Genomic DNA, 18,441 nt, shown 5'->3' with positions numbered 1-18,441 from the left:
TGGATCCTGCTTCAGTGGTTTCAGCTTTTTGTTAATGGGTGTCGCAGGGAAAAGAACCATAGCAAGAGGAATCATGGAAAGTCTGCTGCTTCAGAATATTTTGGAGACTGTTTCCAACATCAAAAAAGTGACAAGGCCCCAGAAGAGTGTTTCATGGACAGGCACCAACTATGATATGCTAACTACATCCCACATCAAATCTTTTGCAATGATTAGAGAGATCTCTAAAGCAACTGAGAAGTTTTACCCCACATAATTTGCCCCATTTTCTCTTTGTTGTCCCGTGCCTAAGAAAGCAATCATAAAGTCCCTGTATTACCAAGACCAAGAGCATCAAGGTATGGATTAAGAAAGACACAGCTGAGCAAGAAATACTAGAAGGAAACTATCATGATAAGCTGAAAGTTTGTATGCAATGACGAGAGCACCTGGACAGTCTTCAAACAATAGTATTATCATGAGATGAGAACATCAACAGGGAGGGTGAGATTTGGCCCATGTGAAAGGTTAGATCATACACAAAGAAATAAGCATGTTTTGAGCAACTATTAGGCACTGGGGTTTTCATGCTCCAGCATCTTTCATGACAAATATTGTTAAGGTAAAGAAACTGAGGCACAGAGTTGATAAATCCTCTACTCAAAGCCAAATGATTACAGATTGGCAAAACTGAGATTTGAATCTGGGTTTCTGATACCTAATTGACGGTTTTCTGCACTATTTCTCATGCTTTGGACAAAGCTTAAGAAGTTCATAATACAAAGAAAAAAAGGGGGGAATGTGTATAGGATTTGTTGAAATACTTTGGCTCTTGTTTAGACAAAATATATCCATGGGTATAGATTACTGAGAAAGGCTAATCAGGGACTTAGAGGAAGTAAAAGTGGGCAGGTGGTGATAACTCTAGCATATATTGTTCAGTAAAGTATATGAGAGTTAACTGTGTTCCATTATGAATTATAGTCTAACATTTATTAATAAGGTGGTGAAATTGTAGAATCTCACAAATAAACTGAGAACACTTCTGTACTTCAATTCTGGTTATTAAAGTTTCTTAATTCAATTCCTTGAAAACCTGGATCACTAACAGAAGGAGATATCCTATTATTCTAGATCCTGATTAAAAAACAGATCAAAACAAACAAAAAAAATCTCTCTAGATTTAACATATGGCTAAAACAACCCACACGGTCATATTAATCTTCTCCCTGATATATGCAAATAATCCCTGGCTTTTGCTATCTTGGATTTCATTACCTGTGTACAACCTAATCCTTCCAAATGAGCCCCAGACCCTGTGAAATGAGTGAAAGACATCACTGTGTCTTTACAATAGCTGTGTGTGGAGTCAGCTCACCTCTATTTTCAGCACAGAGGTGCACATGCTTTTATTTAATCAAATGATCCACGAGACACTACAAAGGAGAGATAATGACAGCCTAGAATGACTGTTTTGTGCTGCAAAGCCTGGAGTGTGGAGCAATTATTAGCTCAATCCCAGGCACAGGCATGTTCTATCTTTTCCTTTGCCCGCTGAGTTGATTCCAGTGAATTACACCTAGGTGATGAAGTCCAACAAGCAGATTTGTTCTACAGTCCATCTGTCTGCTCAAAGCAGGATTGCCTTTACAGAAAACCTTCCCAGGGCTTTGTCCAGCCTAGTTTAAAGTGTCTCATGTAATAATAAAGCTTCGATCCCTTTTTTCCTAGAAGATGATTCACGGCACTATAATCCTTAGAGAAATTCTCCTGGTTTTTATCCTTAAACTTTCTTTCCTATTTCTGTTGCTTCTTGATATAACTTACGGTGTCAGGAAGGTATTTATGTTTACTTCAGATGCTTTAACCACTGTCTCAAAGCTTAACTGTAGCCAAACAAAAGTTCTCAAGCTTTTACAATGTTTGCTCAAAATATATACTCATAGAAAATCATTATACATGCTGTAATCTTGTTGGCTAAAGTTGGCTTGTTGCTAACGTAATGTATTCGTTTCCACCAATAATGTAAAAAAAAATAATGAGTCCTGGGTTTGACTTACACTTTTTCTTTGGGGACTTTTAATTAAATGTTATAAATATATTTTTTCTGAAGGTCTTACTTTCATACCTGAAGATATAAATAATACCTGCACTTTTCTTGGTTATATGTCATATATGGTTGAGTTGTTAAGAATGCGAACACTTCAGCACAGGATAACATTCTTGTGTGATAAAACCAGTACTTCTCTTTGGCCTTCAGGCTCTTCCTTCAACCACACTTTGATTTGACCCTACTGTAAGATGGTGCTGTGACATAATTCCTAATTGTTCTGTATTCTATGCACTCTTTTTGGCCCATTTCATATTACGAGCCATTTCTCCATTTTTCTATATGAGGTATCTTGGTATAGCCCAGCCATTCTCCACTTAAACAATCTTAACATTTCTCTTTAATTCACTACAGCATTCTCATAATCTGGTTTGTTCAATTAACTCTCAGTCATGGAAATCTAAATGTCCAGTCAATGGAGTTAATTGGGAAAAACTTAAATGTACTAAATATTTGAAGCAACAGCACTAAGTTATCATCCTTTATTGAGAAGTTAAAATCTTTAATGAAATTCTGACTTAGAGTAATCCAAATGGCTTCATATAATATTTGTTGCTTTTATGAAAAGTATGGTAATCGCTATATATCCATTGCTTAATGTTTTGTGTTGTAAGATATCATGTTTTGATGAATTATAAATATTATGCCTTTGGAAAATCAGACTATTTCTGTACCACTTCGGTCTTTCCTTTCTATTATTTTGCTCTCAAGGAAATTAAGATCTAGCAAGTAACCATGACATTTATTAAGTAAGTTCTCGCCAGGATTTAGTGTCACCCGATGTAATTCAGTTGCTGTCTCCTGGATACATGCATTGATCCTTATAAAGAAGCTGATAAAGGCTTATAAACACACATATACACCTTATGTAAGATTCTATCTGAACTATTTAGGTCTGCATATCTGAAAATGTCTATGGAGAAACTCCTTTGCTACACATCTCCTCTAAAAACTAATAAACATAAAAAAATCACAATACAAATATTACCTGGGCAAGGAGCAATTAGGTCAGTTATCGGAGTGACTTTTAAACATGATATGAAAAATCATACTTATCCAAAGTAGACTTGATCAGTGATTTGCTGATTTTATAAGATGGGACCTCAAACATAGCAACATCACAGCCCTCAACACATCCATCTATCAGTGGGTTAATGAGCTGTGGGGGAGAAGGGTTACATAATGCAAGAAAAATCTGAAAGGGGGTCAGTGAAGAAAAATTAAAGGAAGGCTTTATTTTTACATCCTATCTGTATTCATTATTGACCCCAAAAGGAACTTAGTCGCTTTAAACAATTATTTCTGTGATATTCAGAGAAAGAAAAATATTGGTCCTGGTTGATCCTACCATTTTCAGGGATGTCAGGTCAATGGCATCACTTCTCTGGACCTTAGTTTCCTTAGTGATAAAACAAATGACCGCTAAATGTTCTGCTTTTATGACTCACTTGGTTAGTTACTCAACATACGCTCGGAAGAAAAGATATTAGATTATGTACCTCAAATACAAAAAAAGCTATCTTTTAAATTTGCATATTTCTTCTTCTAAAATAAGACAGTTAAAGAAATTGAGAAAGGTTAATAAAGAATATTTAAGGGTGAACACAACCAAATGGAAAGTACTGGTACATGCAATACTAATTTGGAAGTAGCAAAGATTTTGAAAGAATCATTTGAAAGGGAAGGCCTTAAAACTTATTTCTTATGCAATTGATCCTGGTAGCAAGGTTTCATTCATAAAGATCAGTTTGCATGTTTGCTGTATAGAACAAACTCAACAGAGAACATTCCTGAATTCTGCTCTCTTGGCAAAGAAGTATACTGTATGAATACAGAGGCTGCATTTTTGCCAAAAGCCAAATTCCATTTAAGGTGATATAACAATTCAAAAGCAGTCACTGTGTTCATGGATAATGCGTGAACATACAAGAGAAATTATTATTATTTTAGCAAGGACACCGAATAGCAATAGTGGAGGTAGCCGTCAGTAGACTGAAAGGAAATGAAGATGCTATAATAATTAAAATAAGCTCACACCAATAACAGTGTGTGTGGAGGGAGCAATGGATGAAGAGATGTGGTTTACGCTGGCTCATTGGTCAAGTCAAGCCATGACTTAGTTTAGGGCATGCCAGTCTGCTTAAAAGACACTGCAACAAACCTTACAGTCTAAAGGGGAAGGGTAGTTTTCAGTCATGAGCAGTTGAAGAGCCAAGGAAAGAAAATGGTAAAGCCTTACGAATGTAGCATTTTCATTGCAATATCTATCGCTAGGTAATCATGTACCAAGTGTGAATTTTCAAAGAAAGAGGGAAACTCTTGGCAAAGTAATAAGTGCATTTGTAATAAATCGTGCTGTGCATAATGCAGAATTAGAGCAGAGAAAATGGGATGACAGAGCTCGTTATGTTTAAGTCATGAAAGAGTAAATAACGTTAAATTGCAATGGCATTTAAAACAAATTCTCTGTGGAATTTTCACTTTTTTCTTTATTTAAATCAACAGCGGAGTTGCTGTTTTCTAATTCATAAGTTTTTTTTTTTCAAAGAAAGAACACTGATTATGTAGTACGTATATAGTATAAGATCACTGTAATAGAAGTAAATTTTTCCCAAACAGATGGAGCAGATTTTACAAGAAGGGAAAAAAGAAACTTAACGGACTCTCTAGATAGCACCATTATATTCCTGGAAGGCCTGTGGGCCTCTAGCTGTTAAGAATTTGGGATAAACTTAGTCCCACAAGCAACTGACTTCAAAGCAACATCTTAAATACATGAAGTTCTTAGTTTATACAAAGGAAGAAATGCAAGAGTCACTCGAATGACTTGGAATAAAAGTTAATAAAGAAGGCAATTGAATACATTTTTCTGAGACCCATTTTAAAAATGAATTTCCTAATTCACACTTAACTTTCAAAAATCACTATTCAGAACCAAAATCAAAAATATTAATATAAAGGATTTTGACATTACCCTCCAAAAGAAAGACTTCACAGAGAAATAAGATCCAACCACTTCATTTTCTGAAAGATCCTAAAAACAAACAAATATTTAGCTAAATTTTGAGGTGTTTTTGAGAATACTTAATTAGCCCAATGAAACCAAAATAAATAAAACCCCAAAGTTATATGTCCTATGACACTTTCGATGTTTATAAACTGTTGGTTTTCTTTCCTTGAGTAAATTAAAGTTTTTCTCTTATTCATATCTAATATCAATGGCGGTAAGTCTAGAAAGGATTATTTCTGGAATTTTTAAAGAATCTACTTACCTCTTTATTTTAAATTGTTTATTATTATATCTAAAAGTGTAACACTTTATTTTAGAAAATAGAACTGTTCAAAAGTACTTTAAGATTTTGAAATAAGTCATATAATATCTGGGCCTTTTAACAAAACAATTTAACACCATAGACCCACAGAGCATTTTTAAAGAATAACAGTAGCAATTTTAGTTATAATCATGTACCTACTCAAATTTAGTTTAATCCCTATTAAAAACGTCCTAGTTTTATGATATAATATAGAACATAGATAATACAAGTTAGTTAACTTGGGCCGTACAAAAATAATTTAATAAAATGAATACTGAGAAGAGTAGCAATATCCTAACAAAACATCACGTTGGATATTTTCTTACTTAATCCTCAGACATTTATAGAGTAAAACCAGTTCAACTTCAGGAAACCAAATCATTGTTGGTCACTTTTAAGGAGAACATTTGCATTACATGCATCTTTTAAATTGGTATGTTTTGCATCCTGTAAAATTGTGGGAATCTGAGGACCCTTATCGGGCAGCATCAACCTCTGACATTGTGATGAATCAGAAGAAGTTTTGTAACTTACTTGATTCCTCCATAACTTTGTGTTAGCGACTAAGACAGTGGCCCAGCACCTCACATGATGCCTATTGCATAGTAGGTGCTCAATAAATAATTTGTTGATTGTTAGTTACTGGGAGTTTCCACTGGTTAGGTATAGATATTCCTTCCAAAAATGATACCAAAAATCATATCAGAAAATAATAGTGAGCTAACATGTTTAGGGCATACAGCAAGTTGTATAATTTAAATTTAGAACTAGAATTACATTAAGGATAATTTATATAATCTACCTGTTTCGTTTGTTTGTTTGTTTGTTTACACAAAATCTATTTCTTACTGAAATTACTTTCACTTTCCCAAGTTACCTGCATAGGATTTGGTCAGGTAGCATGGCTAATGTCAGAGGTTACTAGGAAGAACTCTTGAGTTTAAGACCTTGTTTTATCATCACTACAGAGTTATAATTCAATTACGTGTACAGCTATGGTTCTCATCTGTCACTCGTAGCACGCTGTCACATCAATATCTCAAAAAAAAAAAAAAACACGCAACAAACAACAAGTCCTGAAAAAACACATTTACCTTTAGACATTGGGGCATGAATGTTACAAGGAATGACTGTAGTCTTTTGATGCTGTACACTGTTTAACTACAAAGACCTTCTTCCAGATTTTACAAAAGATGTGTGTTTCTTTTCTATTGCTAATTCTCTCCTTATTCTGATTCCCAATTCTTTTTAAATTAAGCAGCATGTTTAGCAACATGTGGAGAATTTTAAAGTATCATATTAAAGGAACTGAAGTCTTGAAATCTCCTTACACAAATAATTTCCCAAGAGCCAATAAGACAAGTAATACAACAGTGAGTTTTACCTTAACGTAAAATGTATTAAGGCAACTTAAATGGAGGTGAGAGTACTGGCTTTAGACTCAAGACAGTTACAACAAATAATATGACCATTAAACATTCCAAAGTATTGTTAATTCATTTAAAGTTCAAGTGGTCTAAGGTGACTAATGTTGAAACCACCAACTTCATACTTTTCATTCTTCCTCAGATGAATACCCTTTGAGGGTAATGAGATAATTATGTGACTGGTACGCAAAGAGATTGATGAATCTGTGTGTGGGGGGAAGGGGGAAGGGGAAATTTTAATGATCAGCATTTAGAACTTAGGTTTCTCTGTTAAAATTTAAGAAACAAAAATATTAGCCACATTTGGATCCACTGACGTGCTCAGGCTGTGCTTTTCATGCCATGTTTAATTACTTCTGTCATTATTCATCAACTAAGATTTATATTTCATTTTACAACCTACATTCTCATGTAAATTTAGGCCTTTATTTCAAATGGAACAACTTAATTTTCCTGTGGACCCTTATGTCATTTATTGCCTTGATGAATATAAAATCCACAGCAGATGAGGTGTGGCTTTCCTTTAGTGAGAGTTTCTAATAATAACAATAATAATAAGACACCTGGCATTATGATAAAGAGTTCTAAAAAAAGTGATTTTTTGAGGGCAAGATTTCAATCATTATTGTAGATGTTTAGTTATATTTCTGTCTCCATTGGAACAAGAATCTGATAAGTGAATGAAAGGCCATTTTAAAAGTGCTAAAATTATAAATTAAGAGCAAAAGGAAACAGAACAAAGAGCAGAGACATCAAATTGATAAAGGAAAATTATTGACGTTATCCTGAATAATGAATCGTTGAGTATTTATGCTGAGGCGTTGCATTTATCAAAGTAGCTAGACACATTGATAATATCTTATTTAAATCTAGTTTTTGCCTCCAAAACACCAATACACACTAAGAAAGTTTATCTTCAAAGATCCAAAATCCTACTGTGAATCTAAAAAGTAACAAGATTGTAAATTTAAAAATCTAGAAGATATATTTTTCCCCAGAGAAATAAAACTAAAGGACAGTTGATTTCTTTCCTAACAAATGAACATGATGCTGTATTTAGTTCAGCCTCCTATTTAAATACATCATAAAAATCTTTAAAGACTTTGTCATTGGATGAACAAGGATTAGCCTTGAACTTCTGTTAATTGTGATATTTTTCATTAGCTTTAATGGGTACAGGCCTTTAAACATATTGTAGTTATCATAATTCAGCAATTCTTCAATACTCAAAAACTCACCACAGATTTGAAATTGGGAAGCCTGAGATTCAAACGTGAAGGTCAACCCAGGTAGCCTTCGTATTACACAGAGTATTTTTAAGGTGCACAATTCCTTTTCTCAATACTCTCTAGGCATTTAAGAGGTTAGAAATAGATAAACCCATAATTTTCGTAGCCTTTCCTGGTCTGACTGAAATCACTGTTTATCAGAGCTCTATAGCTCTTGGTTGCCTCCACCAAGTTGAATATGTCTATTGATAGTTATGTAACTAAAAACAGGGACACGAAGTAAGTAGAAATTACAGTGAAGTTCTATTTTCCTGTTTTCTTGGTTACTCAAATAGGTGCTCATACCATTTATACTCATTAAACACCAATATGATTCCCTCTGCAACTCCAACTGTCCATTTAAATATTTCTGACGAGAGACAGACAATCTCAACTCCCCAGAGGACATGCCCTGTAACTGAAGGCTGGCTTTGCTTTGTCTTTTATTTTCCTAGAAATTTTAACTTAAATCTTTAATTTGTGCATTAGCGTGTATGTATACACACATGCATGCATGTGTATCTATTACTGTCAACCATGGCTTTGAAAGCAGAATCTTCACAAAATTATGATTTATTTTCATTGAGGATATTTAGGGAACTTTAAAACCAACATATCTCCTCCTAGTCACATTCAACTTAATATGCATATATACATGTGTGTATATACATATATATACACACACACAATACATATATCACATGTATACATATATATGTTAGATATATCTGATGTACATCATATATACACATATATATCTTTGAATTCAAAGGCCATATAATCTTGCAAACCAACAGTTAGCTCCATTATCCTGGAGCCACGTTGTATTAGTTCCCTCCCTTTGGTCAGTCTGGAGAGGATCTTGGGAAATTGTCAGCTCGCTGGGGAACACATATTAGCAGTGTGAATGCCAATCAGTGGTCCACAATTAAACATTTTAGAGCCAGCGCACAGGCATCAAGGCATTCGTCTTCTGCCTGAGATTACCTTTTGTCCTTTCACTTTGTGCTAAGTCATCCAGCTTTGCTCCCTCAAGGACCCACAACATTTTAAAAATTCAACAAGAGCGGTCAAATAAATGTAAAGCCACTGTTACAGCAAATCCCTGTAGTTATGAATTACAATATATAAAAATGTATGATACTTTATAACAATGGGAAAATATTGTCAAAACAGCAAGAAAAAAAATCATCTCTACATAAAATTTAACCATGGCTTCATGTAATTTGTGGGATAATAAAATATTTACTGCACTATGATATCTCTATTTTAGATAAACTTACTACAAATTTTGAGAGTTCAGTTGATCGAGGTAAAAATAGTCTTTAATATTAGAAATGCCCATGCTATTTGCCTTTTGTTCACCACTGCACTTGGGAATCTCAGAAGCCTTAATTATGAGGTTGACTTTATAGCATTCCCAGATAACACAGATTTGGTAGTATAAATAGTGGTAAGGACTTTTAAAAGAACATTGTATTTCCTTTGGAAACTCGTAAGCATCTCATTTTTTCAAAAATTTATGCATAATAATTTTAAATGAGACACCAAAGAAAAGCCTTTTAGGTCCTCACGAGTGAGAGAGTCAATGACCAAGAAAGCTCGTGTGTTTTGCAGGTTTAAAAAAAATCATCTATTTATTATCAGGATGTGAAGTCTTTGGGGAAAGAACCTAATAACTGCTAAATAATGACTCTCCCCCCTGCCCTCTATGTCGGACTGTGTGAGATACCTAAAAATGTGTTAATCTGTTTCTCTAACGTTTCTTAAATTAAAGCACTTAGAGGTTTTCACTGATGCATTTTTAATGTGTCATCCAAGGTGTCAGGTTTAACTACGCCCTGCAGACTTAGAGTGGAAAGTGTTCTCTAGTTTAAATTAACAATATCCTTGCCAAAAGTCTTATTAGAAATTGCTTCATTCACCAGTGAATAAAGTGTTTTATAGTTCATTAAAATTATGCTAAGTGATTATAATAAAATCTTTATAAAAAAGATATATTACTAAAAAAATAAGCCATCAAGTAACAGAAGATATGCTAATGAGACATGATCACAAAGTCCATATTATATGATTCAAAGGATTATCTCTTCTTAAAAGATTTCTAAACTGTTATTGTTGAGAATATGAATTGCAGTGTGTATATCTTTATATTATCAGAATGGTTATGTCTCATGTAATTAAAGCGATTTATTGAAAGTACATAAGTTTATTATCACACTCATCGATAAACTAATTCTTCTACATTAAAATACACACACACACACACACACACACACACACACACATACACACAATGTAGGGTAAAATCATTTCTGCTTATTGTCGGTCTGACAGGCAATTATTTCATTATTTTTTTCTATTTTTTGTCTGACCCCACAAAATTTATTCACAAAACACATATACATCTTCTCTTCTGAGCTCATGAAATTTTCTTGCTGAATAATTTAACCTTAGAATAAATTATCAATGATAAGCTTCTTCTAAAGAATAAAATATTGCAATAATTCAAAGCATTACCATTTTTCTGCCAAAATGCATTTTGTCATGTAAGTATAACTCTTTGACCAGGATAATTATTCAGTTGCCCAAGTTTAGGGAGACACTGATCCCTTTCTTCTGAAAATAACATTTTTCTTTAACAGCTGAGTGTGAGGCAGGATTACAAATGTGCAAGATGGAAAGTATGCTTGTGGAAAACCGGAATGAGAGTTTTAAAAGATGTTATCATTCCCAGAAGAGGAGCTATGAAGAAATTCATAATTATTTCCTGGTTAACATACCGTTCAAATACAACATGTATCATTCTTGCTTGTCAGAGGCAAGTTTAGGTGTATTTATTTTCCTACTTGTTAGATGGTAACACAATTACTCTAAATTATATGGAAGTCAGTCCTGAACAGCAATTATAATTCCCTGCCCTCAAGTTGGCTATTCAGTTATTTTCAATAGTACATACAATTCCACATTATAAAAGTGCCACAAATAATATGATTTCCATTGAAAGAATCAATTATTGACAAGATTACGAGCATGATGAACCGATATTTAAGTAACAGGAAACCCCATGAGCTGATACACTTGCATACACGGGGGGCGGGGGGGGGGGGATGTGCATATTTAAAACATAACTATGTCAATTTAGTTTTCCCTTTCCATGATTACGTCACTTCTGAAAACAAAACAAAACAAAACAAAACAAACAAGAAGAGGAAGAAAAACTCCATACTAGAGAATGTCTAGCAACATTATCAGACTGTATTTAAGTCTTTGCCACAGAGTTCATAATTCTCAGATTTTGTAATTCTCATAATTCTCAGATTTTGTAGTTCATAATTCTCAGATTTTGTAAAGTTCATAATTCTCAGATTTTTGCCACACACAGACTGCACATAACAGTCCTGCTCCAGAGAAGCAGAAGCAGGAGACCTCATTCTCACAAGTCAAGATTCCAAAGAAAAAAATGACCTGTTCATATGAAAAATTCACCTTTGACTTTGAGCGAAGTTGTATCAAAGGTAAAATACTTGTATTTGACTGTAAGGCAAATAAATTATATCCTTTTACAAAAACAAAAGAGGAAAAAAATCTTAGACACAGGGTCTTGAAGGAGAAGATTGAAATAATTAGAAAAGGGATACATTTCCACAAAACAGTAACATGATAATACATAAAGCTACATGGTACAGCCACTTATCCCTTAGTTTCTTGGGAAGCCCAATTTGCTTGAACATCATTCTTCCTCCATTAATTCCTGAAGGAAGGAGCTGGGGAAGCAGTTTCAGTGTGTGTGAAGGACCATGGATTGTGTGGTAAACGAAGTTACAAACTTTCCCTTGATTTTGAACTTAACACCTTGTTCTTATAACACTAATGTGGATGAATATGACAAATGTTTTAGGGGACAGTGATGATTGAATGAATTAACAGGTGTTCAGTATGTTCTCATAGAAAAAAAAGCAAATGAGTGAACTGATTTTCCTTTACTCAGCACTCAATATCCCCAATAAATTTTATAAAATGGAAAATCCCTTAGGCTAAAAACCCCAAAGCCATATTACCATTTGAACTAAAAATAATCTGCCAACTACCCCAATAAATGCAAAGCTAGACACAGGGAATTCTGTATCTTCAACGGCAAGCCAGTCTGAATGTACGAATGAATTATTAATAATAAATTAGAACTTCCAGAATTTTAGAAGTAACAATAGTGTTGAATAGATGTTTATTAGTCTTTTTTAATTTTTTGTAGACCAAAGTAAAAGATGCAGATTTATATTTACTTAATTATTCAAATTAAATTTAAATATAAATTAAATAAATTATTTAAAGAAGAATCTTTATATTTATTTATTCTTTCTTTTATACTACAATAAATGCATCATTCTTGCTAATTAATACTAACTACTATATAACATCCTGCTCTAGCATTACACCTTAACTGCATCTGGAACAGGAAATATTGATATATATATTAATGAATTACAACGTTTTTACCCAGCTGTGTCATAATGTAGACACAGAAGAAGGAAAGCCAAATTACACAACTTTCAAAAAATATATGTTTTTATAGAATACTAATTTTGAAGTATAATTACAAAAAATATGTAATACCAACATGAACAGTGCAAATATTTCTTTGAGACTTTTTGAAACTTTATTTTGGTCAATAAAAAACACAGTGAATACTAAGTCAGAAATATTCAGCAACTTTCTTTAGTAAATGGTTTTCACTTTATTAAAATGTAATGGTGATTTTTAATGTAGCCCTGACCTTTTTGTGAGCCAAGTTATCTTTCTGTCATGAATACTATAAGAATTGAGAAGAAACTGTACAGTAAGAAGTACTTGTTGTAGCAAATTAATACATTACCATAAATACAAAAACATCTTGATGTAAATATTTTCTTAATTCACAGTAATAAAAATGACAAAGACAAATTTAAGTAATAGCATGATTCAATCAGAATGAAAAAAAAAAAAAAAAGATTGTCATGTTCCAGGGTCTAAAAAAATTACTCACACTTAAAAATGAGTGCTGACTTTTTAAATGGAAATTTGAACAAAGATCTTTAGAAATAAAATCCCTTTATTTCAAGGAGTAATGTCAGTTTCATCTTGATATTTATTTGTGTCCAAGAGTGGTACCACCACTCAACAAATACAGAGTTTAGTTTGTATCTTAGATACTTTACAAGTTATAAGAAGAGCAAGGACTTTGTAAGTTACAGGAACCATAAACTCTTCTCACTCCCAGGAGTCATTTATTTCTCGAAGTGAGAAGAGGCAATGATGGAAAACTCTTCTCATTACAGGCTCCACATATGTAGCCCTAGAGGAATTTTTGAGTTTAGAAAGCCTCACATTTAGTTTTCAGTGAACAAAGACAGTGAGTTACATGGATCTTCCTTCTCTCTGGAGTGGTCCCTACCCTAACCCCATCATTTTATTCCTGATCGGGAGCAAAGACATTTTCTAGACCCTGTGGCACACACAACAGAAACCAGATGCTGAGAAGTGACCAGGCATTAGCAAGAGGATGATGTGGATGTGATTGATCAGTGTGATTTCTAGTTACTTAAAAAAAGCATCACGTGATTTACTTAAAGTTATGGGAAAAAAAGAACAAGGGTGATGAAATCCTGTAGTACAGTTTGAAGAGGTATGAGAGAGATTTGGAAATGCAGCTGATAGTTCTTCTCAACAAGAAAAGCTGAAAGATCACATGCTAAGCCATTACCTTACTTGATCTTTTCCAACTCTTCCTCATTAGCATTGTCTGTAAATGAAATAAAGCATTTTCATTATCTTATCACTCAAGTACAGAATAGGGCAGCCAATTGTTTTCTAGAGGAAGCTTAACATTTAAACAGCAGTTTCCAGCAACCAGTATACAAGACAAAATTGTTTTCATCACGTACACACAGCTAGAAGAAGCACCTTTAACATTCAAGCAGTCTTTCTGGTGAGAGTTCATTTCCTTTATTCTTTTGTATAAAGAAATGAGATGGTATTTTTTAAATAGAATGGAAAATTTGAAATATCTTATTGGCTGGGAAAAAAAATATTGCATCTCATGATTGGCAACAGTTCCTTTTGGTGCTGGAGGTTGAGGATGTACTGACTCGACCAGGTAACTTGTCTCTTCAAACATGTTCAAAAGCCTGTCGCTTTGGTGGCATCTTATAATTGTCTCTGCTTCCAATTAATCTTTCAAGTGTGAAAATGCTTTCAAATGTGAAAAATGCTACATTAGTAGATCTTCCTGCTAAATGTTTAGCCATAACATATCCTTTAAATTAGTTTTTTTTTTTTTGTCTGTGTGTACCATAGTAAAAAGTATTTATGGCTACAAGTTTTATTTAAAGTTAATGTAAATTTGTAATGAGTGCCCAAGATCAGTGGTCTCTTAAATAAAGTAAGTCATAAAAATCCAAAGATATTTTATTTACTCCCCAGTTTTAAATTTTTCTCAGTGAACACTGTGGTATTAACTTCCTGATTAACCTCTTTACCCTCTCTTAGCTTTATCATTATCTTTAATGCTTATGAAGTGGAGAATAGGGAATATTTGGAGAAAGAATATACCTTTTGAAGTGCTTGTCATATTTGTATATTAAGGAGGCACACTGGTACCTTTAACAACTGTATCTCCTTCAGCAGAATTCACTATAAAGCAGGACCATTTCAAAAACCACTCATAAATCACAAAAATACAAAAGAAAATTTTAATAAAAGATTATGTCGTAGAGAAGACAACCTTTGGCCTAAACCAAGACAATAGAATTATGTGAAGGTTCTAGGACAGGAAAAGAGAAAAACATGAAATTGTCAAAGATAAGGATTCATTTTTCTTCTTTGTAGATAGTGCTTTTATTATAGGTTATATTTTCCCTATATATCCCCTGTGTTAAATATTGACCAAAATATGGAAGACTAGTGGATTTCCTAAGGTTACAATAATTCCCTATTTTATTTTGAATGGAGCCAGGAAATGGCAAAGAATTATTATCAAATACTATTATAGAAATATTTTATATGTTTTCTAAGTACTAACGTGCAATTTATTTTGAAGCAACAAAACCTACCATTGGGTTGTGGAGGTGTCCGTACAGTGGCCATGTAATAAATGTTTATTATTGATCTTAAGTGAGTTATTGTCATCATCATCATCATCATCACCATCACTCCCACCACCACCTCCACCACACCTTCTCCATCATCACTAAAAGGCAATTGGAAACCAAATACTTTTGTGGCATGCCATATTAACAAAACCTCCACCACTGGGAGTCAGACAATAAATCTTCAACTTTCTGAGAAAGCAGAGTTTCAATGAACAGAGAATGATAATTCCTAGAGACAATGTTTTCAGTCAAATTAAGTGAGAATAATTAAGATAAATAAATAAATAAGTAAAATCTTGTAACTCATGGCCATTTATTATCATCATCTAGTTTCTAAGGATCTCCTAAAATTCCATTCTGTAAGAAATGGTATACTGTGAAAAAGGAGCTAAGAACAGGAGGAAGAGTTGAATCTCAAGGCAACACTACTCAGTATTACACAGATTTACTACTGCTGCTCGAAACCACATCCCTTGACTCAGAGCCATGGCATAAAATAAATCCTCATGATGTAAAGCAAACTATAGGGTTTGTATTTTTTCTGTCTCTCAAAATTGGCTTTACAAATAGACTGCAAGGTATCGTTTTTCAGACTGGGACACTGATACAAACAAAAAGTTAACGATTTCCCAAAGTATAAATATGCAATATTTGACAGTTGTGGGAACAAATTCATTATTTTCCTGATTTGGTTTCTAGAATTCTATTATTAGATCCAGTGACCCCCAAAATGTGCCTAGATTTTTAAAATTATTAATTAATTAATTCATCATGATAAGTGTACTCTTTAATCCCCATTCTTTATTTCATCCATCCCCTACCCACCTCCCCTCTGGTAACTATCAGTTTGTTCTCTACAGTTAAGAGTGTTTCTTGGTTTCTTTCTCTCTCTTTCTTTGCTCATTTGTGTTGTTTCTTAAATTTCCCATGTGAGTGAGGTCATGTGGTATTTACCTTTCTCTGACTGACTAATTTTGCTAAGCATTATACTCTGTAGCCCTAACTGTGCTGTTACAAATGGCAAGATTTCATTCTTTTTTATGGCTGAGTAATATTCCATTGTGCATATATATATATATACAACATCTTCTTTATCCATTCATCAGTCAATGGATACTTGGGCTGCTTCCATAATTTGGCTATTGTAAATAAGGCTGCTATAAACAAGGGGTTCACGTATCCCTTTGAATTAGTGCTTTTGTATTTTTTGGGTAAATATCCAGCAACATCATTACTGGATCATAGGGTAGTTCTATTTTTAACTTTTTCAGGAACCTCAAAACTGTTTTCCACAGTGGCTGCACTGTGTTCCCAACAGTGCAAGAGGCTTCCTTTTTCTGCATATGCTCACCAATGGTTGTTTCTTGTGTTTTTGATTTTAGCCATTCTTACAGGTGTGAGGTGATATCTCATTATAGTTTTGATTTGTATTTTCCTGATGATGAGTGATGTTGAGCATCTTTCCATGTGTCTGTTGGCCATTTGTATGTCTTCTTTGGAGAAATGTCTGTTCATGTCTCCTGCCCATTTTTTAATTGGATTATTTCCTTTTTGGGTGTTGAGTTCTTTACATATTTTGGATACTAGCCCTTTATAGGATATGTCATTTTCAAATATCTTCTCTCATTCCATAGACTGTCTTTAGTTTTATTGTTTCCTTTGCTGTGCAGAAACTTTTTATTTTGATGAAGATCCAATGGCTTATTTTTGCTTTTATTTCCCTTGGCTTGGGAGACATATCTAGAAAAATGTTGCTACGGCGGACATCAGAGCCATTACTGCCTATGCCCTCTTCAAGGATTTTTATGGTTTCAGGTCTCATATTTAGATTTTAATCCATTTTGAGTTTATTTTGGTGTATGGTGAAATAAAATGGTCCCTGGATTTTAGAACAAAATTTCTGCTTCTTGAGCCAAGCCAACTGGATAAATAATGTGTTTAAGCATCCTACTCCTAAGTTTCTTTTTCTTTTTAGATATTTGGGTTAAGCTAGATTCAATAAAGCTGAAAACAGGGGAAAAGTTTTAAAAAAGTGAATTTAACAAACATACTATTAAACTATGAGACATGTTAGAGAAGAAAGATTGGGGAATGTTAAAGATAGGAGATAAAGCAAATTATAGAAAAATAAGATTTATTTTTTGCTCTATGATCTTAAGCTGAGAAACATATGAATTTTGTTTTTGAATGCATCATTATCTAATATTATTATAGGATCATCAAAATTCTTCATTAACATCTCAACTTTCTTTGAAGCCAGTGAAAGAATTAAGTAACATAAAAATATGGCCTGTGATAGAGCTGCAGAACTGTTTATGTTTTTATGAGATTCTACAATCTCAATCCATTTTTTGCTTTTATTTTTTGTTGTAGTGATATTTTTCAGGCAATTACATGGTTACCATAGATATAAAAAAATAATCACAGAATAGCTAGACAATATAGTGTATACATCTTACAAAAAATTACATTTTTATAAGTGTTTTAAAAAAAATGTTAGCTATGAAAATAATTCAGAAAAATTAGCAAAATAAACCATCATGAAAAAAAAAAAATCTTAATTCGCCAAAGAGTCAATTCATATGTTTCTTATACTCTTCTATTTTTTAGCTTTAGCCAAGCAATTTGTAGGTCTAGGAGTGTGTAACACAAATGAACTCACTTTTATTTCACAAATTCTCCAATGAAGAAAGCTGTGGATTGAACTCTGCTAGAAAAAGAGCCAGAAAGAACTCAAACGCACTATCAGACCAAAATACCATATACAGGACACACATGTATGCACTACAGACTTTCGCAGGCTCAAAAACAAGACATGCATTCAAAACAGAAATGACAGTTGTATCATGCAATTCATCAGCATGCCCCTGCCCCCCACGAAGATTTTGGTTTCTCATACACACAATGCTGGAAACTTAAAAAAAAAATGTATATAAATCTGTTCACATCTGATATTTTTTTTAAAAGACTCAATGATGAACTCAATGGACAAGATTTTAATATAAGCAATTTTGAAATACTTTTGCTATTACTCATACTATACTCCTCAAATTGCTGTAATTAGACACCGCATGTTTTAGAGGCTTTAGTAGATTCAGTAGGCTGGTAGGATTTTCAACTCATTCTTCAGTTTTACTGATTTCAAGAACTGGCAATCCACACAAGGAGAAATCATCCCAACTGCATTATTCATGGAATGTAGTGTCAGTATTAACA

General features: G+C 33.4%; 1 protein-coding gene across 11 annotated transcripts in view; it reads right to left on the bottom strand.

The window, feature by feature from the left end:
* MCTP1 (multiple C2 and transmembrane domain containing 1) overlaps window positions 1-18,441 on the bottom strand; it is a 534,454-nt gene that overhangs the window by 205,928 nt on the left and 310,085 nt on the right. For 6 of the 11 annotated variants that reach the window (XM_040448447.1, XM_040448430.1, XM_040448439.1 and 3 more), the window contains exons 6-8: window positions 17,888-17,935; window positions 13,839-13,877; window positions 5,064-5,123 (exon numbers count right to left, since the gene is read on the bottom strand). The exons of 1 other annotated variant lie outside the window; for it this stretch is intronic. In XM_040448447.1, the coding sequence (XP_040304381.1) occupies window positions 5,064-5,123; window positions 13,839-13,877; window positions 17,888-17,935 (147 nt within the window). The remainder of the gene's footprint in view (window positions 1-5,063; window positions 5,124-13,838; window positions 13,878-17,887; window positions 17,936-18,441) is intronic. 4 more of the 11 variants (XM_040448398.1, XM_040448381.1, XM_040448391.1 and 1 more) reach the window with 4 other exon arrangements.

Source organism: Herpailurus yagouaroundi, unplaced genomic scaffold (assembly GCF_014898765.1).
Source record: "Herpailurus yagouaroundi ecotype Mexico unplaced genomic scaffold, PumYag 29, whole genome shotgun sequence".
NCBI lineage: Eukaryota > Metazoa > Chordata > Mammalia > Carnivora > Felidae > Herpailurus > Herpailurus yagouaroundi.
Note: the sequence above shows the minus strand (reverse complement) of the source record. Positions and strands in the feature narration are given on the sequence as shown.